The 20,478-nt window shown below is 37.7% G+C and overlaps 1 protein-coding gene across 3 annotated transcripts; it reads right to left on the reverse strand.

The window, feature by feature from the left end:
- Positions 1-1,211: 1,211 nt before the first annotated feature.
- myh7bb (myosin, heavy chain 7B, cardiac muscle, beta b) lies at positions 1,212-20,230 on the reverse strand. 3 transcript variants are annotated; one of them, XM_067371724.1, is made up of 43 exons: positions 20,136-20,230; positions 19,804-19,940; positions 19,506-19,609; positions 19,052-19,195; positions 18,749-18,905; positions 18,576-18,603; positions 18,278-18,374; positions 17,667-17,759; positions 17,516-17,579; positions 17,274-17,372; positions 17,024-17,127; positions 16,768-16,906; positions 16,566-16,684; positions 16,327-16,476; positions 14,693-14,863; positions 14,410-14,589; positions 13,987-14,119; positions 13,828-13,904; positions 13,366-13,453; positions 13,136-13,253; positions 12,789-12,912; positions 12,548-12,684; positions 10,124-10,379; positions 9,770-10,012; positions 9,504-9,680; positions 9,202-9,347; positions 8,995-9,085; positions 8,517-8,906; positions 7,772-7,898; positions 7,448-7,566; positions 6,126-6,322; positions 5,841-6,024; positions 5,574-5,739; positions 5,315-5,439; positions 5,096-5,211; positions 4,804-4,996; positions 4,236-4,439; positions 4,034-4,159; positions 2,742-2,912; positions 2,538-2,642; positions 2,353-2,448; positions 2,007-2,144; positions 1,212-1,718 (listed from the first exon to the last, which is right to left on the reverse strand). In XM_067371724.1, exons 2-43 carry the CDS (start codon positions 19,901-19,903, stop codon positions 1,707-1,709), a joined length of 5,808 nt encoding a protein of 1,935 aa, XP_067227825.1. In that variant the 5' UTR covers positions 19,904-19,940; positions 20,136-20,230; the 3' UTR covers positions 1,212-1,706. The 3 variants fall into 3 exon arrangements, with proteins under 3 accessions (XP_067227825.1, XP_067227826.1, XP_067227827.1); XM_067371725.1 differs by lacking the exons at positions 18,278-18,374; positions 19,052-19,195; positions 19,506-19,609; positions 19,804-19,940; positions 20,136-20,230 and having other exon boundaries at positions 18,749-18,843; XM_067371726.1 differs by lacking the exons at positions 17,274-17,372; positions 17,516-17,579; positions 17,667-17,759; ... (5 more) ...; positions 19,804-19,940; positions 20,136-20,230 and adding an exon at positions 17,222-17,242.
- Between the last annotated feature and the right edge of the window lie 248 nt (positions 20,231-20,478).

Below are 20,478 nucleotides of genomic sequence, written 5' to 3' on the forward strand. Positions count from 1 at the left end.
TAATACAGTAAACTGTAGTGTATTGTAGTATAATATACCCTATAGTTGTAGAAAACTTAGTACAGTATTGGGTAATTTGTTTATATTATATTATACATTATATTACTATAGTTGTTACATTACCACAGCAACTATAGAATTACCACAACACATTCATTGAAGTACTTTATTATAGTATGGTTCAAAAACACTATAGTATTTACTATAATTTTTTGGGTCATTTTTTTTCTCTCTCTTTTTTCCTGCTGAAAATAACTTTGCCTAAGTCTAATAAATATTGTCATACATTCCTAATGAAATGTTAATGGAATTTTTACATTAAGAATTGCAAATATTTTTTTGCATTACAAATATTCTGAAATGTTATGTTAAAATATGCAAATTATGCATTTAATATAATTAAATATGCACTAATTTGCATACGTTTCTAGAACAGAAATCTAAACTCTAAAATCTGAACACTAAGATAAAGCCAGGTCTTTTTTTTTTCTTTTCTTTTTTTTAAGAGGGAATTTTAGATATCTCTTTTACCATGAAAATACTGTCAACAGCTAGAAAAAAAAATGTTTTTAAGAATGAAATGTGTCTGAATTAGTGTATGTAAATGCTACTGAACTGGAGAAGATTTCTGGCTCTGTGCATGTGAAAAAAAACCCCTCTCATTTTGAGAAAACAGCCTGCAATTACAATCTGGAGATGCAAATAGATAATGTGAAACAAAATAAACACTTAAAAGTGTATTTTAGATGTTGACCAGTGTATGAAAATACTTTTTTTTTTTTTGCCTTTAGTGTCTTCTCTTACCTTTAACAGATTAGCTAGTCTCCCAGTCTGGATAGGCTGGACTGTTTTGCTGGTTATACTTCATACAGTTTTTGCTATTTGTAAGCTGGTAAGAGAGAGAGACCAGCTAAACGCTAGCCGAGTCAGACTGAGTGACCAGCATGACCAGAAAGTGTATGGAAAAATATCTTCAGAAAGATTCCCTTTCTCACAGATGCCAGATGTCATATTTTAAAGATCTTACTTTGAATTCAGCATTTTAAGTTATAAGACAATTTCTAGAAGACTTTCGCCCTTTGTGAGTTTGCATCCCTAGAAAGAACATAAAGTGATCAATTATTCCACTTTGTTGAAATTGGAAGCATGGGTTTGGAATATTATTTGGTGATGCAGGTTGAGTTGGACCAGAAAAACAAGAGCAACACATTCTTAGCATTTTTATTCCAAATCAATTTCTGTGCAACTTGACATGATCATGCAAACATTTCCATTTAGGCGCTGTTTATTTATCACATTCAAATAGCTTTTCAAATACCCTGTGGGTCCTTCAACTCAGTCCAGTTTGAAATCAGAAGAACACAACTGTCTCACTGTGCTGTTCTTCAGCTGGACTGTAATGACACTGTGATTTTCCAAAACACTGCAAATTATGAGCTCTGCAGCCTAAGCCTCCTCCAAGAAGGATGTAGGAACAAACGCTTAAAAAACTCTTCAAGACTAATGTTTGATATCTGAAAATCAGCATTTTATCTTTCCAGGCTGCAATTGCAATGAAAAAAAAAAATATTAGTTGACTTTCAGTATGCATTAAACATTTCCAAAACCTTTGTGCCTTGCAGCATTTTACAAAGAGCAAAAAAGAAAGGAAAGGTACTTGTCACAAACTACATGACTCTTAAAAATCATCTTCTTTAAGTCAGTCTTCACTCCACGATCTGTGAAGAAAAAGGTATGTTTGCTATGATTCGCCATTTTTTTTCTTCCATTTATTCACACTTAAAAGGCTAATTCACCCGAAAATTAAAATTCTGTCATTTTCTTTCTTTCTGTGGAACATAAAAGATGATATTTGTCTGTGTTTTTTTTGTCCATACAATGAAAGTCAATGGGGTCCAGTGTCCATTTATACTTCTTGGAGGGAGTTTCGGCAATTCATTGACAGAATTTTCATTTTTGGGTAATCAATCTATACAAGTATCTGAGATCAGTTTACTGTATGTTACCTTGACAACGTGAGTCTCTCGGGTGCGCACACGTAGCTTGTTGACCTGAGATTCGGCCATATCCGCCCTCTCCTCGGCTTCATCCAGGTCATGCTGGATCTTCTTGAACCGAGTCATATTGCAGTTGGCCTGCTCCTCCTGCCATACAACAACGAGATACAGTGCTCTGAAATCTGTGCGCTGCACGCGTAGACCTTAAAATGGACAACGCCATATTGTTCGACAGGTCACATGATGATATGTGGCAATATCAATGGTATATTTTTGCATATACCATTTTGAACCTACTATGTACTGAAAGAATGAATTACTGAGTTGACACTGCAAGTGAATGAAAAATACTTACTGCATCCTCAGCTTGTCTCTTAAAGCTCTTTACTTTTGCCTGTAGTTTCTCAATCAGATCTTGCATCCTCAGGAGAGTTTTCCTGTCTTCCTCTGTCTGTGCAGAGAACACAAAGTCTTTTAGATGCACTGGAGATGAGACACACTGTTTTTCTGTTACATCACATGTGTTTCTGTGAGTAATACCTGGTAAGTGAGCTCTTTAATCCTCCTCTCATATTTTCGTATTCCTTTTTGGAACTCTCCGCTCTTCTTCTGTTCACACTCCAGCTCTCCCTCTAGCTCCCGTACCTGAGATCAAAATGTTCCCACAGATACAGATTAATCCATAAAATATGTTATATTCATGTCTGGACCAAAGCCGCAATGGACATTTTTCTTTCTGCTCACCCGAATTTCCATTTTCTGAATCTGTTTCTTTCCTCCCTTGAGAGCAATCTGCTCAGCCTCATCCAGACGCATCTGCAGGTCTTTGATGGTCTGCTCCATGTTCCTCTTCATCCTCTCCAGGTGGCTGCTGGTGTCCTGCTCCTTCTTCAGCTCTTCCGCCATCATGGCTGCCTAATGATGAATATGTTTGGTTACATATACAACAGCACACTCAAAACAAGAGTGTCAGTGTTGTGAACAGAAGAATTAGATAAGAAGTTGTGACAAGAAGAACAGATTTTTACATTTTCTGCCTATGCAAAACTCACTCTCATATTACTAGAGTTTTGTGGGTGGTTGCTAGGGTGTTTGTAAAGCATTTTGGGTAGTTTCTAGGTGGTTAAGAGAACTCTTGGTCTTTTTTAACCCTTATAGAGTGCAACAATCGGGTAATGGACATAGAATTTCCATTAATTGTCTCCGTTGGGAAATTGATTTTTAACAATAACTTATAAAGCTTTAAAGACGGACCTGTTGTGAGCTCTGAGGTTGTTAATAGGTGATATATGCTTTCATTGAAGCCATCTGTTCACATTATTACAATTTATTTTTAAAATAATCATGTTTAACAGCTGAATTCATGGTGGAAAGCTATGTTACCCATGAAGCCATACAGAAAATTCCACCAATCAGATAATAGCAGCAAGCAAATCATGCCTAAAAGAGCTCTCCAGGCAATGCCAAATCCCAAGACGTAATAGAGTTGGTCTACCTACGCTGTCAAAATACTTAAAAAAAATGTGTGTGTATATATATATATATATAGTGGTCTCTTAATTTTTTCCATAGCTGTATATATATATATATATATATATATATACAGCTATGGAAAAAATTAAGAGACCACTCCAAGTTCAGAAATCAATGTTAAGTGGTCTCTTATTTTTTTCCATAGCTGTATATATATATATATATATATATATATATATATATATATATATATATATGAATATTTTGCAATAAACTTAAAATATATTATTTTATAGATTATCAACTAGTTTAAATTAATAGGTTTATATTTTTAGTTCTATTATGTCATTCCCAATGCATCATGGGATTGTAGTTTGTTCCATCACTGAAGCTGTTTAGTACACAGTCTTTTGTCTTTTTTTAACCCTTTTTTTTTTAACCTTTGTCTTTTTTCAAGACATAAAGACCTAAAATCCCTATGGAAAAATGGATAAAATATTTCCAGAACCAGAAAATATGGGTGGACACTAATGCACACTATTGTTGTTCTACTAGGAACTCACATCAGTTATGGCCTTCTTCGCCTTCTCTTCAGCATTGCGACACTCCTGCAGAGCATCGTCCACCTCCCCTGACAGCATGGACAGATCAGTCTCGAGCTTCTTCTTGTGGTTCAACACTACCGTGTTCTGTAGAGATCAGTGGATTGTGAGATGAGATCATGACATATGATTATTGATAAATTGTTTCATTGACTCGTCTTACCTGAGCATGCAGCAGGTTCACTCTCTCACTGGACTCCAGAAGCTCATGCTCAGCGACTTTACGCATGCGGTCTGTTTGTTCCACCACTCCGCGCAACTCCTCCAACTCTGCAGTTAGCAGGGTGTTTCTCCTTTCTGTAATTGTCACTTGCTCCTTCAGGTCGTCACACTGATGCATAGACTCATCTAACTCTATTTGCAGTTCCTGAGAAAACACAGTTTAATTGAGGTTGGCATTTAAATTTTTACAAACCTAAATGTATGTAATATAGTCTAGAAGGGATGCACTTCTGGCCAATACAGATTAGCTGGTAATTATTTTTATGTTAAGTCTGATATTAAAATGTATACTATCTTGTGTACATTAAAAATAAAACTTCAAAAACTAAAATCAGTGTTATTAAAGTGTCTTTAAAGATAAACTTTCAGGTTATCCAAATGTAAAAATAGGGAATTGAGCACAATATCAATGGATACCTATAAAAAAATCTTTAGAGATTATGTAAAGTTGTAGTTAAAGATTATCTTTTTAAATCTGCATATTGATACAACTAGCCCTCAACACTCACCTTGATTTGAAGCTGTAGGTTGCGCACCATTTTTTGAGACTCCACAGCCTGTCTGTTTGCGTGGTTCAGATGGATCTCCATCTCATTCATATCTCCTTCCATCTTTTTCTTAACCCTGATTGCCTCATTACGGGCTCTGGTTTCTGCATCCAGAGTGGTCTGCATGGTGTCCAGAGTCCGCTGATGGTTTCGACTGCATAGATAAATAGTCACATGTGTTTTAATTATATAGCGATATTTCAATAGTTAGTAGTTTTTCTTTTGTTGTTATAGAAATAAAAGAGTCCCTTACCGGAGATTGTCAATCTCTTCATCCCTCTCTGCAAGTTTCTTTTCAACCTCAGTCCTGGTCTGGCTGAGTTCCAGCTGGATGCGTAAAGTTTTACTCTCCTCGTGCTCCAGAGTGCCCTGAGTCAAACAGGGTTAGCAGCACATTAGCTTTTCACCCAAGTACACAATTATAAATGTCTGTTGGTGAGCATAGTCTAGTGTCTCAGGTAATATTCATCACCTCAGCCTCCTCCAGTGCTGCTTGAATGTTACTCTTCTCATTGTCCAGTACCTTCTTCATCTGTTCAAGCTCATGGATGGTCTTGTTACCTTGACTAATCTGATCAGTCAAGTCAGTGATTTCCTCTGCAAAACAAATATATATATTAGGCTCATTTTGAAAAACATTCTGGACCAAAGTATAATCTCTTTTGATTATTATAATTGTATGCAATTTCACAGAAATATCTTTTCCTAAAGTCTATGTACAGTCTTGGTACCCTGCAGGTTCTTGTTCTCCCTTTTGATTGTCTCCAGCTGGTCAAGGGCTTCTTCATAGGAGTTTCTGAGCTTAAAGAGCTCTGTGCTGAGACTGCGGGACTCTTTCTGAGAGCCTTCCAGCTCGGCCTGTGTCTCCTCAAACTTCTGCCTCCACTCAGACAGCACCTGGACATAATAATAATAGGTGGTAGTAGAAAATAAATAAAAACAATGACTATCTGTACTTCTGGTTAAATTAAATATTTAAATGTACTTTTTGTCCTGACCTTATCAAAATTGCGTTGCTTTTTGTCCAGTGCAACAGCCACAGCATTAGAGCGTTCCAAGTCAACCATCAAGTCCTCAATCTCAGTCTGCAGACGGTGCTTGGTCTTCTCCAGTGAGGCACATTTGGCATTGGAGGCTTCCACTGCCTCCTCGGAACTCTGGAGCCGTGCAACCAGCTTCTTCCTGAAGATGGACAAATCAGCTTTTTAAATAAAACAGCAATTCTTTTTGATAAGTGAACAAGACCCTATGTTGCATTGACTGATGATAGAGTGGTCTCTTACTTGGCATCCTCTAGTTCATCGGTCCTCTGAATGGCATCAGTCTCATACTTTGTCCTCCACTGTGCAATCTCCGCATTGGCTTTAGACAGAGCACGCTGCAACTCAGATTTGGCCTCCTGCTCTTCCTCAAACTGCTCTCTCAAGAGATCACAATCATGCCTGGATGACTGTACCGCATGAGCTAAACTGTTCTTAGCCTGGCACAAAGACACAAACAAAATATAATATTAAATGTGATTCACTTGAGATGAATATATTGAATATATAAACACTACCAGAGAAACATTTGGGGTCATTAAGATTTTTTTTTCAAGAAGTCTCTTATGCTCACCAAAGTTGCATTTATTTGATCAAATACAGTAAAATACAGTAATATCGTGAAATATTATTAGTTAAAAAAAACTGTTTTCTATTTTAATATAATTTAAAGGTGCCCTAGAATCAAAAATTGAATTTACCTTGGCATAGTTGAATAACAAGAGTTCAGTACATGGAAATGACATACATTGAGTTTCAACTCCATTGTTTCCTCCTTCTTATATAAATCTCATTTGTTTAAAAGACCTCCGAAGAACAGGCGAATCTCAACATAACACTGACTGTTACATAACAGTCGGGATCATTAATATTTACGCCCCCAATATTTGCATATGCCAGCTCATGATTGAGACATTACACAAGCCAGTATTAATGTCTGGATCTGTGCACAGCTGAATCATCAGACTAGGTAAGCAAGCAAGGACAACAGCAAAAAATGGCAGATGGAGCAATAATAACTGACATGATCCATGATAACATGATATTTTTAGTGATATTTGTAAATTGTCTTTCTAAATGTTTCGTTAGCATTTTGCTAATGTACTGTTAAATGTGGTTAAAGTTACCATAGTTTATTACTATATTCATGGAGACAAGAGAGTCGTCGCTATTTTCATTATTAAACACTTGCAGTCTGTATAATTCATAAACACAACTTCATTCTTTGTAAATGTCTCCAACAGTGTAGCATTAGCCCATCAGCCATGGAGCACTATCAAGCTCATTCAGAATCAAATGTAAGCATCCAAATAAATACTATACTCACATGATCCGAAGCATGCATGCAGTATGCAAACACTTTGTAAAGATCCATTTGAGGGTTATATTAGCTGTGTGAACTTTGTTATGCACTGTATTATCGGTCTACCACAATAATGTAATGTTTCAGGTCTTTCTTCAGCAAACATTGATATGTGTGATTAATTATTGTCAGAAATTTTAATTGACTGAAAGCCCTAATAGTTATGGCACAATACATCCAGTGTATCTAAAATCAGGCTCACTTTGCATTCTTCTTCTAGCTGTTTCTTCAGCTCCTCCATGGTCTGGGTGAGACCGCTCTTTGTTCGCTGCAGTTGCATGACCTGAACTTCTCTCTCTTCCAGTCTGCGGCTGACCTCGGCTGATAATTGTAAGAGTAGAAAGAGAGAACAAATCCATTGGTACTTTACCAAGTGCCAGTTACTTTGTTCTTACATTATTTGATCTCTGTGTTGGCACTTGTTTCTAAGAAAAATATAAATCAGAATTTCTAAAGGAGACATCATAATGTATAATATATTTCCAGCTCCTGATCTTTATTCCATTTTAATGTGTAGGACACTGACCACTTTCTGTCTGAGCCCGTGCTTTTTGAGAGGTGACATCCATTAGCTGCCTCTGGAGTTCCTCCACCTTGGTTTTAGACTCATTCAGCTGGTCCTCATACATCCTGCACATTTTCTCTGTTGTGGCCTGCAAACGTCAATATCTTTGTTAATTCTCTCACTGTTCATTTGGTACTGTATATATATATATATATATATATATATATATATATATAATAACAATATATGTATTGTATTTTTCAACCCAATTCATGTTTTCTCTATATGTTTTAACCATAAACTCCATGGATGGTAACATAATAGTTCTGTCATGACAACTCTCGGGAGATTGGTACCGTAATAGAGACTGGCATGGTAATGGAAATGGCAATGTTAATGTATTTGGTCTTGTAGGAATAGATCTGCTATGGTGCTGCAGAGCAAGTACACAGACATTGCTGTGAGCATGTAAGACATGCTGCTGCTGCACATGTAACATACATGAATTAACCCCCATAGCAGATCAATACAGGTGGTGCTGGGGAAGGTGGAGGGTTTCTGAAAGCGTGCTGCAGATTGTTAACAGTAACACTACCGGTATTTGTTTGAATATTGAGCCGCAGCTCATTGGCCGCTGATGCAACCAGCTGTGCGATGTAGATAATGATATAAAGACCTATCAGCCTGTGCCATCTAGAGTTTCATGCCAGAACTAGGTAACAATATGAGTCTGAGAAACTATGTTAAACACATTGAGATGTTTTACTTTGGCTCTGGAGAGATGTTCAAGGTTCGACGCCAGGTCTTCAGACTCCATTCTGGTTTCTGCCTTTTCCTTCTCCAGCTTCTGTTTGACCCTCTGCAGGTTGTCCAGTTGTTCCCCCATCTCAGCCACAGTGTCCGCATGCTTTCTCCGTAGCATGGCCATAGTGGTTTCATGATGCAGAGAGGCTTCTTCCAGATCTCTCCGCATCTTTAAAAAGTCAGCCTCCCGCTTCTTGTTCATCTCGATCTGGGCAGAAGTAGCACCTCCTGCTTCCTCCAGACGTTCACTCAGCTCTTCCAGTTCCCTTGACACATCACTGCGCTGCTTTTCTGACTTTAATCGTGCTGCTCTTTCAGCCTCAAGTTCCTCCTCAAGCTCTTCTATACGTGTCTGTAAAGAGTTTACCAAAATACTGTTAGATTAATAACTCATTATGCAAATATGTAATGTTCGGTCATTAGCCAAATAATTACTTTACCTGTAATTCTTTAATTTTCTTGTGTAGTTGAATAACCAAGGCTTGCTCCTCTTCAATCTTTGCACCTATTTGAACCATTTCAAGGTCTTTCCTACAGAAAAGACCAAGTACAGATTTCATTAGAGAACATATAGTCATACAGCATTTTTGTAGCACAGTGCTTCCATTTGACACGAGAACGAATGCGTAATTCTTATAAATTCTCACTTCTTTAGTCTGTCCTCTAGCTGCTGTTTGTTGTTCTCCAAATCCATGGATGACTCATTGGAAAGCTTCAGATCGCCCTCAAGCTTTCGCTTCACTCGTTCCAGATCCATACGGACTTTCTTCTCTTGCTCCAAAGACCCCTCTAACTGTTCCAGTTAACAAATAATAATAAACAATGAAATCTAAGAAATGTATTACCTAACCATTGTGCTAGGTTAGACTGGCTAATAAGCTTCTCATAATAAATAAGGAGTTTCGGTTTGTTACAGACTCTTATGACTCTCACCCCATTTCATACTCACATCATCCACATGCTGCTCAAGTTTGATCTTGGCCTTGGACAGCATGTTAACTTTGTTCTCCTCAGTCTGCAGGTCTTCCAGAGCCTGCTGATGAGCATCCTGGAGGGCTTTTTTCTCTTTAGTCAGCCTCAGGATGGTTTCATCCAATGCAGCCATTTCCTCCACCAAGTTTTTCACCTGAGTCAACCAGAGAGAACTTGTTAATCAGTGCATTAGAGGACCTAACATAGACCTCATTGCCCCATCCATGAACATATCTGTGTTACCTTGTTCTCAGTGGCATGTTTTTCCTTCTCCACCTTGGCCAGAGTAATCTCCAGGTCATCCAGGTCTTTCTTCAGCTCAATACACTCATCCTCAAGTTTGCGTTTCTTGGCCAGGATGGTGGCATTAACCTCCTCTTCGTCCTCCAGCCTCTCCATCAGCTCCTTAATTTTCCCCTCCATCTGGATCTTAGCCTTGATCAGCAGGTTGCAGCGGTCCTCAGCATCAGCCAGATTATCCTGCTCCTGAGGTCAGAATGTAAAAGTTAATTCTTTTCATCTTTCCTTTGACTGTTAACTATGTGATTCTGATTCATAACTTCTTGTTTCATTGAGATGATCCACTCTTACACTCACCGCTTGAAGTTGTAAGGAGAGGTCATTTTTCTCTTGCACCAAAGAGATCTGTCTCTCCTCAAACTCTTTCCTCTTCACCTCAGACCTCTCAAGAGCCTCCTTTAGCTTCTGGAACTCCTCCTTCAGTGTAGCTAGCTCCTTCTCTGTAGCTGCACTCCTCAGCAGGGGTTTGATCTTGAAGAACAGACACATCCATGGCCAGTTCTTGACTGCGTAAAAGGCACGGATGTTCCACTGAATAACCATCACAGCTTCCCTGAGTGAAGATAATCAGATGGTGGATCAGTGACATACGGTATATGACTATCCATGATAAAGATAAGGAAAAATCTGGTTTAAGAACAAATGCAAAGTTCTCAGAAATGCACTCTTTATATTAAAGGTGCTAAAGAGGATGTTTTGTTTTATACATTTTTGCAATATTACTTGAAACTGTCTTTACTAACGGATAAAAGACTATTTATTAGGTGCACTGAAAGGAATAATATTAATATACATCATCTGTGCACGAGGTAGGGCCATAAAAACATCAGCCAATCGTTTACGCGATCATCGTTACCTGCGGTGAGTCCGACATAATGAATCCACTAACACAACACAGCGAATGCCGGTGGTAAACACTCGTGTTCCAATACGAGTGTTTTCGAGTTTTGGGAGGCGTTCCTTCGAAGGGGGGGGGGGGGTTGTTCTTACGCATGCGCTCATTTCAAAAACTCAGTAACAGTCTTTGGTTTCTCACTCAATGAAAAGATCCTCTTTAGCACCTTTAATGTTGGTTTCATATGGTTCTAAAAACTATGACTTATGAAAAGTCTAAATATACTGACCCCCAAAAAAATGTCATATTGAGTAGCCATCAAGTAAAATATAATAACATATTTTTCTTACATCTAAGTACATGTGAGTGTACATCTTATTATTTTTTAAAAAATATTTTAAAGTTTTTAAAATATTTTTCAAGGTAAAAAAAAAAATATATATATATATATATATATATATATATATATATATATATAGATATATATATATATATATTATATATACATTAAATAAACGTAATTATTAATAAATACAATAATTTTTAACCTTTTCCCTACATCTTTCTGCATGTTGGGTGCACTACAACACACTACAACATCTTCAAAAAGTATTTCAGCTTTTTAAAATGCGTTTTTTTTTTCCTTCATTCACCCCTCCCCCCTCCTTCTGATATCAGGACAGTTGTATAATGTATATGATATATTTTTAACTTTAATCTGAAAAAGAAATGTCAAAGATCATTTTATCTCTTCTAATTTTCATTACAGAAGTGATGTATGACTTGCATTTTAAACATATTTTTTAAAATTAATAGTCACCTTTATTTATATAGCGCTTGGGTTAGGTTTAGGGATTGGGTTACATAGTTAGGACTACATTTTCCATGATGTTGTTCCAGGATCAACAAAATATAAAAATATGATCCATGAAAGCATAATGTCATTGACACTGGTGCTGGTATATATGGAGTAGTCTAGGAAGTATTTGGATTACACAAAACATTGGGTAAAAACATTACAAAATTTCAACATAAGATACATGCTGTTAGAGGATCAAGATGAAGCCTTTTATACTCTCTCAAATGTCTTTCAAAACTTTGCTCATAATGTCCGAAGATAAAAGAACCCTTATCCATTTTGTAGCCTGCACCTCACTCTCCCTGCCCTTGTTGTTCTAAATTAGCTCAGTATGTCTAGCACCAAATAGGGCCAGGCTGCCACACGCCATTGTTCCGTGTGTTCTAAATCAGTAATCCCACTGTGATACTGAGCATGCCTAAAGAGTAAATCAATTCCGCATTGCTGAAGCGGCAACACAATCAAGAACAGTCAAAGGTCAGGCAGAGGTGGTTGATTATCTAAAGCTGAACCCTTCTGAAGAAACAAGAGGACTTGATCTCCTGTCACCTGGGATGGCATTTCAGCAGTTTTCAGCCTGCTCCTAGCCATACCCATTCTGGACAAAAGAAGGTTATTTATAATAAAGATGGGAGGGGGCACTCTGGTAAGGAACCGTCGGCAACTGGTATGTGCCCTGTTTGCAGGATATATGACCCACCTCCACACCTGCTTTTGTAAATGCCATTTGGGGTGGAGGGGTTTAACCGGCTTTTTCTGTAGTGACCACACACACACACAAAACATACAGACACACGCCAGACACACGCCACAACATAGTCCGCATACACTTCAGACATTCCTCCCATAGATTTGCAGGCTCATAGGCCTACGCACACTCTCAACAGTTTATCGCCACGCTTGGAAAGGGCTTAAGGAAGAGATATCTGCAACCTGACACTTTCTTCAGTCAGTGAGTAACAGCAAAACTATTTGCGTTCGGCTATTTAGATGCTTTATGACTATTGTACATCCAAACAGCACATACTTCTCTTTCATCATCCTTCTGCGCTCCATTCGCATGAGTTTCCCCCTGCAGAAGGCCTGCAGCAAGGTGAGGACCTCGGATAGCCGTTCGTCTCTCATGTCCTCAAGCTGGCCAAGAAGTCCCGCCTTAAAGAAAACCTGAAGGAGGACAGATTCACAGGTCAGTGTTGGCTAGGATGAGTTAAATGAAGTAACTGAAAATAGTGGGCATGATGGGAGTGGGAGTGAACAATTTCATGAACCTTGTTGTGTCCAAACTTGTACTGTGTGTGGTCGATATCCAGAGACCCAAGCAACTTTTCAACAGCTTTCCTGCTGTCCACATATGTGTCCTCTGGGATGGCCAAAGGATTCAGGATACGGTAGCTGGAAAATCATGAAGGTTCAGTTAAATATCTTTATTCTTCTTTCTATTAAGGTTATGCACCATTGAGAATGGCCTTTAAATTGCTAACAAGATGCAGAATTGCAAGTCAATTTTGAATACAAGAAAGTACAATTAAAGTAGGGAAAATCAAAGAGAGTGTTGAATTTTCTTTGAATTGCAATTCACTGAAATAATCTTCCTAACCTATGAAGAAAAACTCACCGCTGTTTGAATTCTGCATAGAGAATCCGGTTGGGAAATCCCTTCCTGCAGATGCGGATTCCTTCAAGAACACCATTGCAGCGAAGCTGGTGCAGAACCAGAAATGGCTCCATCATCCCTATCAGATACAAGAACAGAAACTGAAGTCTGATGGTGTGTTTACGGTAGGTTTATGGAGATCTTGTAGCACAGCAAATGTTGTTATCCTCTACACTTTATTTTTTTTGTACCTGGGTTCTTCGTCTCATTGGGGATAATGCAGCGCACAAAATGAGGCTGAGTGCTTCTCAAATTAGTCATTAATTTGTTTAGATTCTCCTAGAGTGACAGAGAAGAAAAAATATTCAACATGCAGTCCATAATTCAACATAGTAAGATTTAAACAGATTTTAAATCAGTTCACAGTCTCCATGCTAGATCTTCTTACTAGTAGGTCAGATCTTACCTGCGTCTTTGCATCTGTAGCTGGTGAAAGCTGAGCCAGCGCAGACTTAAAGTGATGTTCATGGGTCAGATTACCTAAACATCACTGCAAGTCTTAACTGGCTCACTTTCCAACACCATTTCCAATATTTAATTACAATAACATTTATAGATTTTTAAAAAAAAAGTGAAGAGTGGCTTTTGATAAAACACAATAGACCTATGGAAAATGCATAATCTCTCCTTCATATCTCCTCACTTTTACCCACCTTATGCAGCTGGGACACTGTTTGGAATGATGCTCCTTTCTTCCTCTTTTCTCTACCCCCTGGCTTTGCTTCAGTACCTGTAACAATATGTGTAAAACAACTCAGTACAATCTGGTGTTGTGGAATCAACTTTTTAATATTAGTTGTATTAATATGCACCTGAATCTAAACTGATGAAGTTCTCGAAGAGGCTCGCCATTAACTTGTTGGATGACCTCTGGAAGATTCCCACCACTGTTTCATTAAGAGGATCTCTATTTTTGTCAAGCCATCCACTGATGTTGTACGGCACCTGACAACATACATGTATGTGAATTGATATTATATGTTAAGTGAATTATACTGATCAAGTGATTTATCCTTTGCCACCATTGTGCCATTGAGCGAGGCACTTAACCTCAGCATGCTCCAGACTATCCCTGTTACTTAAATGGTGCCATTCTATGGCGGCATTGCATACTGTAAATTGCTTAACAAATTCCAATGGCTCCAGTTATGCAGCTTATAAAGAGTCTATTATTGTATGCTATGGTAAAAATAGCCTTGAAATATGTGTGTGAATATGATGTTATTTTCACTCACCACTCCAGCGTAGTGCACCAGCTCAAAGTGAGTGTCATATTTGCGTTTTTTGTCTGGCCTCGGTTTCAGGAAGTTGGGAGACTTGCCAACGTGATTGTCATAGAGTTTAGCTTTGAAGCTGCTCTCTGTGGCTTTAGGGAACATGCACTCCTCCTCCAGAATAGACAGTATACCCAACGGCTGCAAACAACACAAGAAGGATGTAACAGCTAGAGTTGCTTAGTACAGTTATCTTATACAAACATATGCATGCTTTCACAGAGTTATGTAATTCTATATCAACCTTCTCAATGAGGTCAATGCAGGCTTGCAGGTCTAATCCAAAGTCTATGAAAGTCCACTCTATGCCCTCTGTCTTATACTCCTCCTGCTCTAGGATGAACATGTGATGGTTGAAAAACTGTTGCAGTTTCTCATTGGTGTAGTTGATGCACATTTGCTCAAAATTGTTGAACTGTTCAGGGGAAAGGAAGAGAAAGAGTTTTTCAAATAAGGTACAATGAGTACAGAATAATATATAGGGCTGGGTATCAATAAACATTTCCAGAATCAATTCTGATTAACAAGTTCTCAATTCAGTCTGATTTTAATTCAATGTGATTCATTTTCAATTAATTTAGGTATTTTGTCCAATTGCTATGTCCATTTTACTTAAATAAAAGAAATTTTGGTAACACTTGATTTTAATAGTCCACTTTAGACATTTTACTAACTATAAGTAACTTTGCAACTACGTCAACTACCAGTTGAGTAGAGTATTTGTAGGTTGTCTGTATAATATCTGCTAACACTTTATTTTGATGGTTTCAAAAAGACATTCTACTGACTAAAAGTAACTTTTCAAGTGCATGTCAACTTGTTCCTGATAAGTTGCAAAGTTACCTTTAGTTAATAGAATGTCTAAAATGGACTATTGAAATCAAGTGTAACCAAAATTTTCTCTTAGCTATTGCTATAAATTATAGAGAAAACCTTCTAAATTGGTACATTGTGAAAATAGTTTGGTAAATTAACAACAGGACCAAAACTATGCACTTCAATTGTGATTTACCACAACCAAAAAGATTTTTAAGTAAACTTTAAATTGCAGATTTTGCAGTTCTATTCTTCTTATTATTATAAAAATGTGTTATTAATGTGAAATTATAAACTCCTTTTAATTATATACAGTACTATGCAAAAGTCTTAGGCATGTCAGTATTTTCACCCCCCCCTAAAAGGGTTTTAAGCCAGTTATTAATATCTTTTACTGTAGTGTGTCAGTAGGAAATATCAGTTCACATTTATAATCATTCATTTTGCCATTAATTGTAATAATCCAGTGAGATTTTTGTATGCACAAGGAGTCTGACAACAGCCGGAGATCTGATCTCACCATCATCAAATCCGTCTGGGATTACAAAAGATATAAATAACTGGCTTAAAACCCTTTTTGGGGGTGAAAAAGGGTGTGCTTAAGACTTTTGCACAGTACTGTATATTGTCTGATACACTGTTACATATATTATAATATTCCATCACTGGAATAATAACTTGAAGTTGATTCATTAACCATTCTGATAGATTCAGTGTTCATTCAGTGGATGATTCATCACGCTGAGTGTTCTTAAATGATTCATTAAAAGGACTGACTCAAAAGAGTAATCTTTTCATGAATTGGACTACCTTGTTTGCAATGCGTATTTTTGATTCACTACCAATAACTGGTTCGTAAGAGACAATGAATCATTGAAAAGCAGTGCAGGAAACACTGTCACAGGGTAAAAAAAAAAGCTTTTTTTCTTGAGCTTTTAAGAATCAAAATTGTGACAAATGACATTTGCGAATAATGGAGAAAATTCATATTTTTATCTTTAAGATCCACATCTGATGTGCAGACAATGGTAAGGAGTGATGCAATGACCATGACCGACTTACCTCAAAGATCTCAAAGCCTGCTATGTCCAGCACTCCGATGAAGAACTGTCGGGGGAGGGCCGTGTACAGGGTTTTATTGATTCTGCTCACCAGCCATTTAAACATGCGGTCATATGTTGCTTTGGCCAAAGCACCAACTGCATAGGCCACCTGTCATGACACAAAAGCACAAATATTCTCACTGCTAGGTGAAATTATATAGCAGGGATGCTAATTCATCACTTACTGACCAAACTGACCTGTTCAACTGTCTGTCCTTTGACAATGTACTCATTGCCCACTTTCACTCTAGGGTGAAGCAGTCCTTTTATGAGGTCAGCTGAACTGATCCCCATGAGATAGGAGGCTTTGTCTGCACCTGAGTAACAAAATCACAGCGTTTAGTCAAACCAAGACACTGACTGAAGATGTTGGGTTTGCTTATAACAGAATCCCTCTTACTTTCAGTGCCATCTGCCTCTGCTTGCTCCTCTCTCTGCCGCACTTTGAACTTCATGTTGCCAAAGTGCATGATGGCACCGACTATCTTGTAACAGCCATACTTCTCCTCAGGAGTGAAACCAAGGGTGTCCATTGCATGCTAAAGAAGAAGGTAAGCAAGTCGCATTATAGGTGAGTAGTCATTTGGTGTTTATATGGAATAATTAGCATCTAAGTATCTCTTTAAAGTGATCTCCATCATACAATCAGTACTTACATCAGTTGCAAGCAGTTCCTCTCCATCGTCCATGTGGTCCACAGTTATAACACCCTGCGAGCAGAAGTGGTAGTCGAAGGGATTTGATGACACCAGCAGCATGTCTGTTTAACAAATGAAAGAGGTTTGGTTTTTAAGTCACGCAAGGCACTGAGGATTAATACTGCAGGCATATTAACATCTATACTTGGTATATACTTAGTTTTTCAGCTTAAATAGTAGCCATACTGTTGGCGTTTCCTCTGAATACCTAGGAGTTCGGGTTTCTTTTGCGAGAGGATCTGGTAGTAGATGTGGTAGCTTCTCTCTCCAGCTTGCTGAAAAATCACTCTAGATTTTTCCAGAAGATCTAAACAAAAGGGAATGTTAAATGGAACAGAATTTGAAGGAATAACATATATATATATATATATATATATATATATATATATATATATATATATATATATATATATATATATAATAACAGTAATATTTTTCAAATCAGCTTACAGATGTCAATGTCAGCAGATGCAAGTTTTCCTGTAGGACCAAAATGGATTCGTATGAATTTGCCCTGTGTTAAAGAGATGGGGGAAAGTAAAACGGAGAACAATATTGAAAGAAAGTGAGATGTTGTGCTCTTCTTATGATGTTTACTCACAAAGCGGGATGAGTTGTCATTCCTCAAGGTTTTTGCATTGCCAAAAGCTTCCATAGCTGGGTTGGCCTCAATTATCTGATCCTCTAATGTACCCTATTTATGTTGAAAACAGAAAAATGTGTGAGTTTATGATTAAACAATAAAATTATAAAAAACTATGAGTAGGGTAAAACAAACTAATGGAAATGAAAATGAAATATTATCCGTCATGATTGAGGGGAAAATAGATGAAATCAGGGTTGTTGGGTTTTCTTCCAAAAAAAAAAAAAAAAAAGAATGAAAAAGGAGCTTATAATGTTAAAAACAAGAGACAAAATGAGAGACATTGCAAAAAGGGGAATGGGCAATGTAAAGAGTGGTATAAAAAGGGTTCATAAAAACATACTGGAACGGGAAAACAAAACCTGGGTAACAAAACTCTGAGGGTCACTCCTTATCGGTTAAAAGGATGTCTGTGAATCCAAAAGGAATAGGTAAACATTTAGACATTATTAAAAATCCGAAAAAACATGATGTAGAGGAACAAAAGTAAGACTCGTAGGGTGACAAAAACAAGGGGTAAGGATGGGTGATGACAAAAAGAAGCACAGAAGTGAAGTTTCTGCCCTTACTCCTTTTTTGCCCCCTGCATCACCAAGAGCAGCTATAATGGCAAAATACTGAATTACACGTTTCGTGTTGACAGTTTTGCCAGCACCGGATTCTCCGCTAGGCATGAACAAAATGTATGTGAAATATACATGAAACAATATTAAATCCAAGAAGAAAGATTAAAAAAGAAAAAAAAGAAAACTCTTCAAAATGATAAAAACCCATTTTTTATACCGCTTCATGATTAAATAATGAGCAAAAAGGATTTCAGATCATTCTGACCTAATAGTTGTAATGTCGTGGCGGAAGGTTACTTACGTGATAAGCATTGACTGGTTTTCACGATCTGAAAGAAAAAATTTACAGAGTACATGGTGAAGACTAAAGACAATTCCATTTATTATCTTTTGGCTATTCAGCATCAAAACAAATGCAACATATAAGGCCTGTGTGAAATAGAGATCAAAAGTGAAATGTGTTTTAGACCGTACTTTTTAGCATGTCATTGTAGGCGTTGTCTGCTATGGAATAGATGTGAGGCGGAACATCTGAGCGACGCTTTCCCTTATATGCTGCAACCACTTCAGGAGAATAGACAGGAAGCCATTTGTACGGGTTAACTGTCACGCAAAACAGCCCTGAATATGTCTGTGGACAGACAAAAAACACACATGAAGACTGAGAAATTAGCCAAAAGTTATGAAGAACATTAAAGAGGCAGATAACTTGATTCTCAGACACTCTTTTAAGATACAGACAGCTGTGTAACAGTAAGCGATAAAGTCGTGTCTCACATAGATCATCCAGAAACTGTAGCGACGACTGAGGTTGAAAAGAACAGAGGCCTCATTGAGGTGCGTAAGCATGGCCATGTCTTCAATCATGTCAAACTTCGGGGGATTCATCTGCTGAATGTCATCCTCTTTCACTGTTAACATCTGTCAGTATTAGATTAAAGAATTTAATCACCAACTTGTGATACATTTTCTTCTTCCACTGCAGAATGAATGCAGTTACTTGAATGACAATTGGAGAAGTGTGCAAAAATGGCCATTTTTTTCTTAATTCTGCTGAACTTTGCTATCAATACAATACACATCATTTAAAAAAATCTCACAAGACAACTTGACAATGAGGTAAGAAAGATCTTATTTCTTCCCAAGAAATGCATCTTGTAACAATGTAGCTATGCTTACTGAAAAATAAGACAAAAATAATAGTGATTAAGAAAGAACACGCTTCACTGACCATTCCATCTTTGGTCTCCACCATGACTTTGTCTCCATCAGTATCTTTGATCTCCACCTCAATGTAGGCTTCTCTCTCATCCGGAATCCAAACACGTTTTTTCCCTGCACACAGAAGTATTTGGCACTTCTGAATATGAACTGTCAGGTAACTAACAAACCATTTTCACATTCACAATACATGCTCAACTTAATGTGTAACTCAGTCAGAATTGGATAAAATTAATGATTTGAATATTTCTGATAGGCTTGTGCATCAATAAAAAAACACGGGATACAAACAGGACGTCTGACAGTACCATCAAACGCATGGGACTGCGCAGCGAGCTGTTCCAGGTTGGTTTTACGCAGGAATGTGGCCGCATCTCCAAATTCCCTCAATTCCATAAAGCGGGACATGATTAACGCTTCCGGTCCCGGACCTGCGCTCAAACACCTGTAACGTTGTAGAAACTTTGTTAGAAAAAAGTTTTTCTCCACTTTGTTTTGTTTCTCATAGGCATGTGTTGAAAAAACTCTAATCCACACTCTTGGTGAGTATTTGTGTACAAAAAAAAAACTTCGGTCACATGCAAGGCACGGCGCACTATACAAACAGTGCTATGGAAAGCACATGCATTTGAGTACTAACCTCAGTAATGTCTAAACGGGTTGGCCTCGGAAGAAGTGGCCTGGTCCTCTTTTATTGTTTCCCTCAAGGTCAGAGTTGGGGAGATATGTCAGATATTCCCATGTGTCGGTGTGTGTTCAGTTGCTCATTGGCTGCGTGGCCGTGCGGTCCGTCCCTGCGCGATCACAAAAGGCAAACAGGTTTGACGGAACCGTACTGTAAGGGGTTATTTTTAAAACGGCATTGTTGTTGCTTGTGATTTATGCGCTGCTGGCCAGAGGTTAAATGCATGACCTGTCTCTGTTTCTTTAAAGACTTAAGTGATGTTATAATGGGCAAAAAAGTGATCACAGTAAAAAATAAA

The sequence above is a fragment of the Chanodichthys erythropterus genome, chromosome 20, assembly GCF_024489055.1.
Source record: "Chanodichthys erythropterus isolate Z2021 chromosome 20, ASM2448905v1, whole genome shotgun sequence".
In the NCBI taxonomy this organism is placed as follows: Eukaryota; Metazoa; Chordata; class Actinopteri; order Cypriniformes; family Xenocyprididae; genus Chanodichthys; species Chanodichthys erythropterus.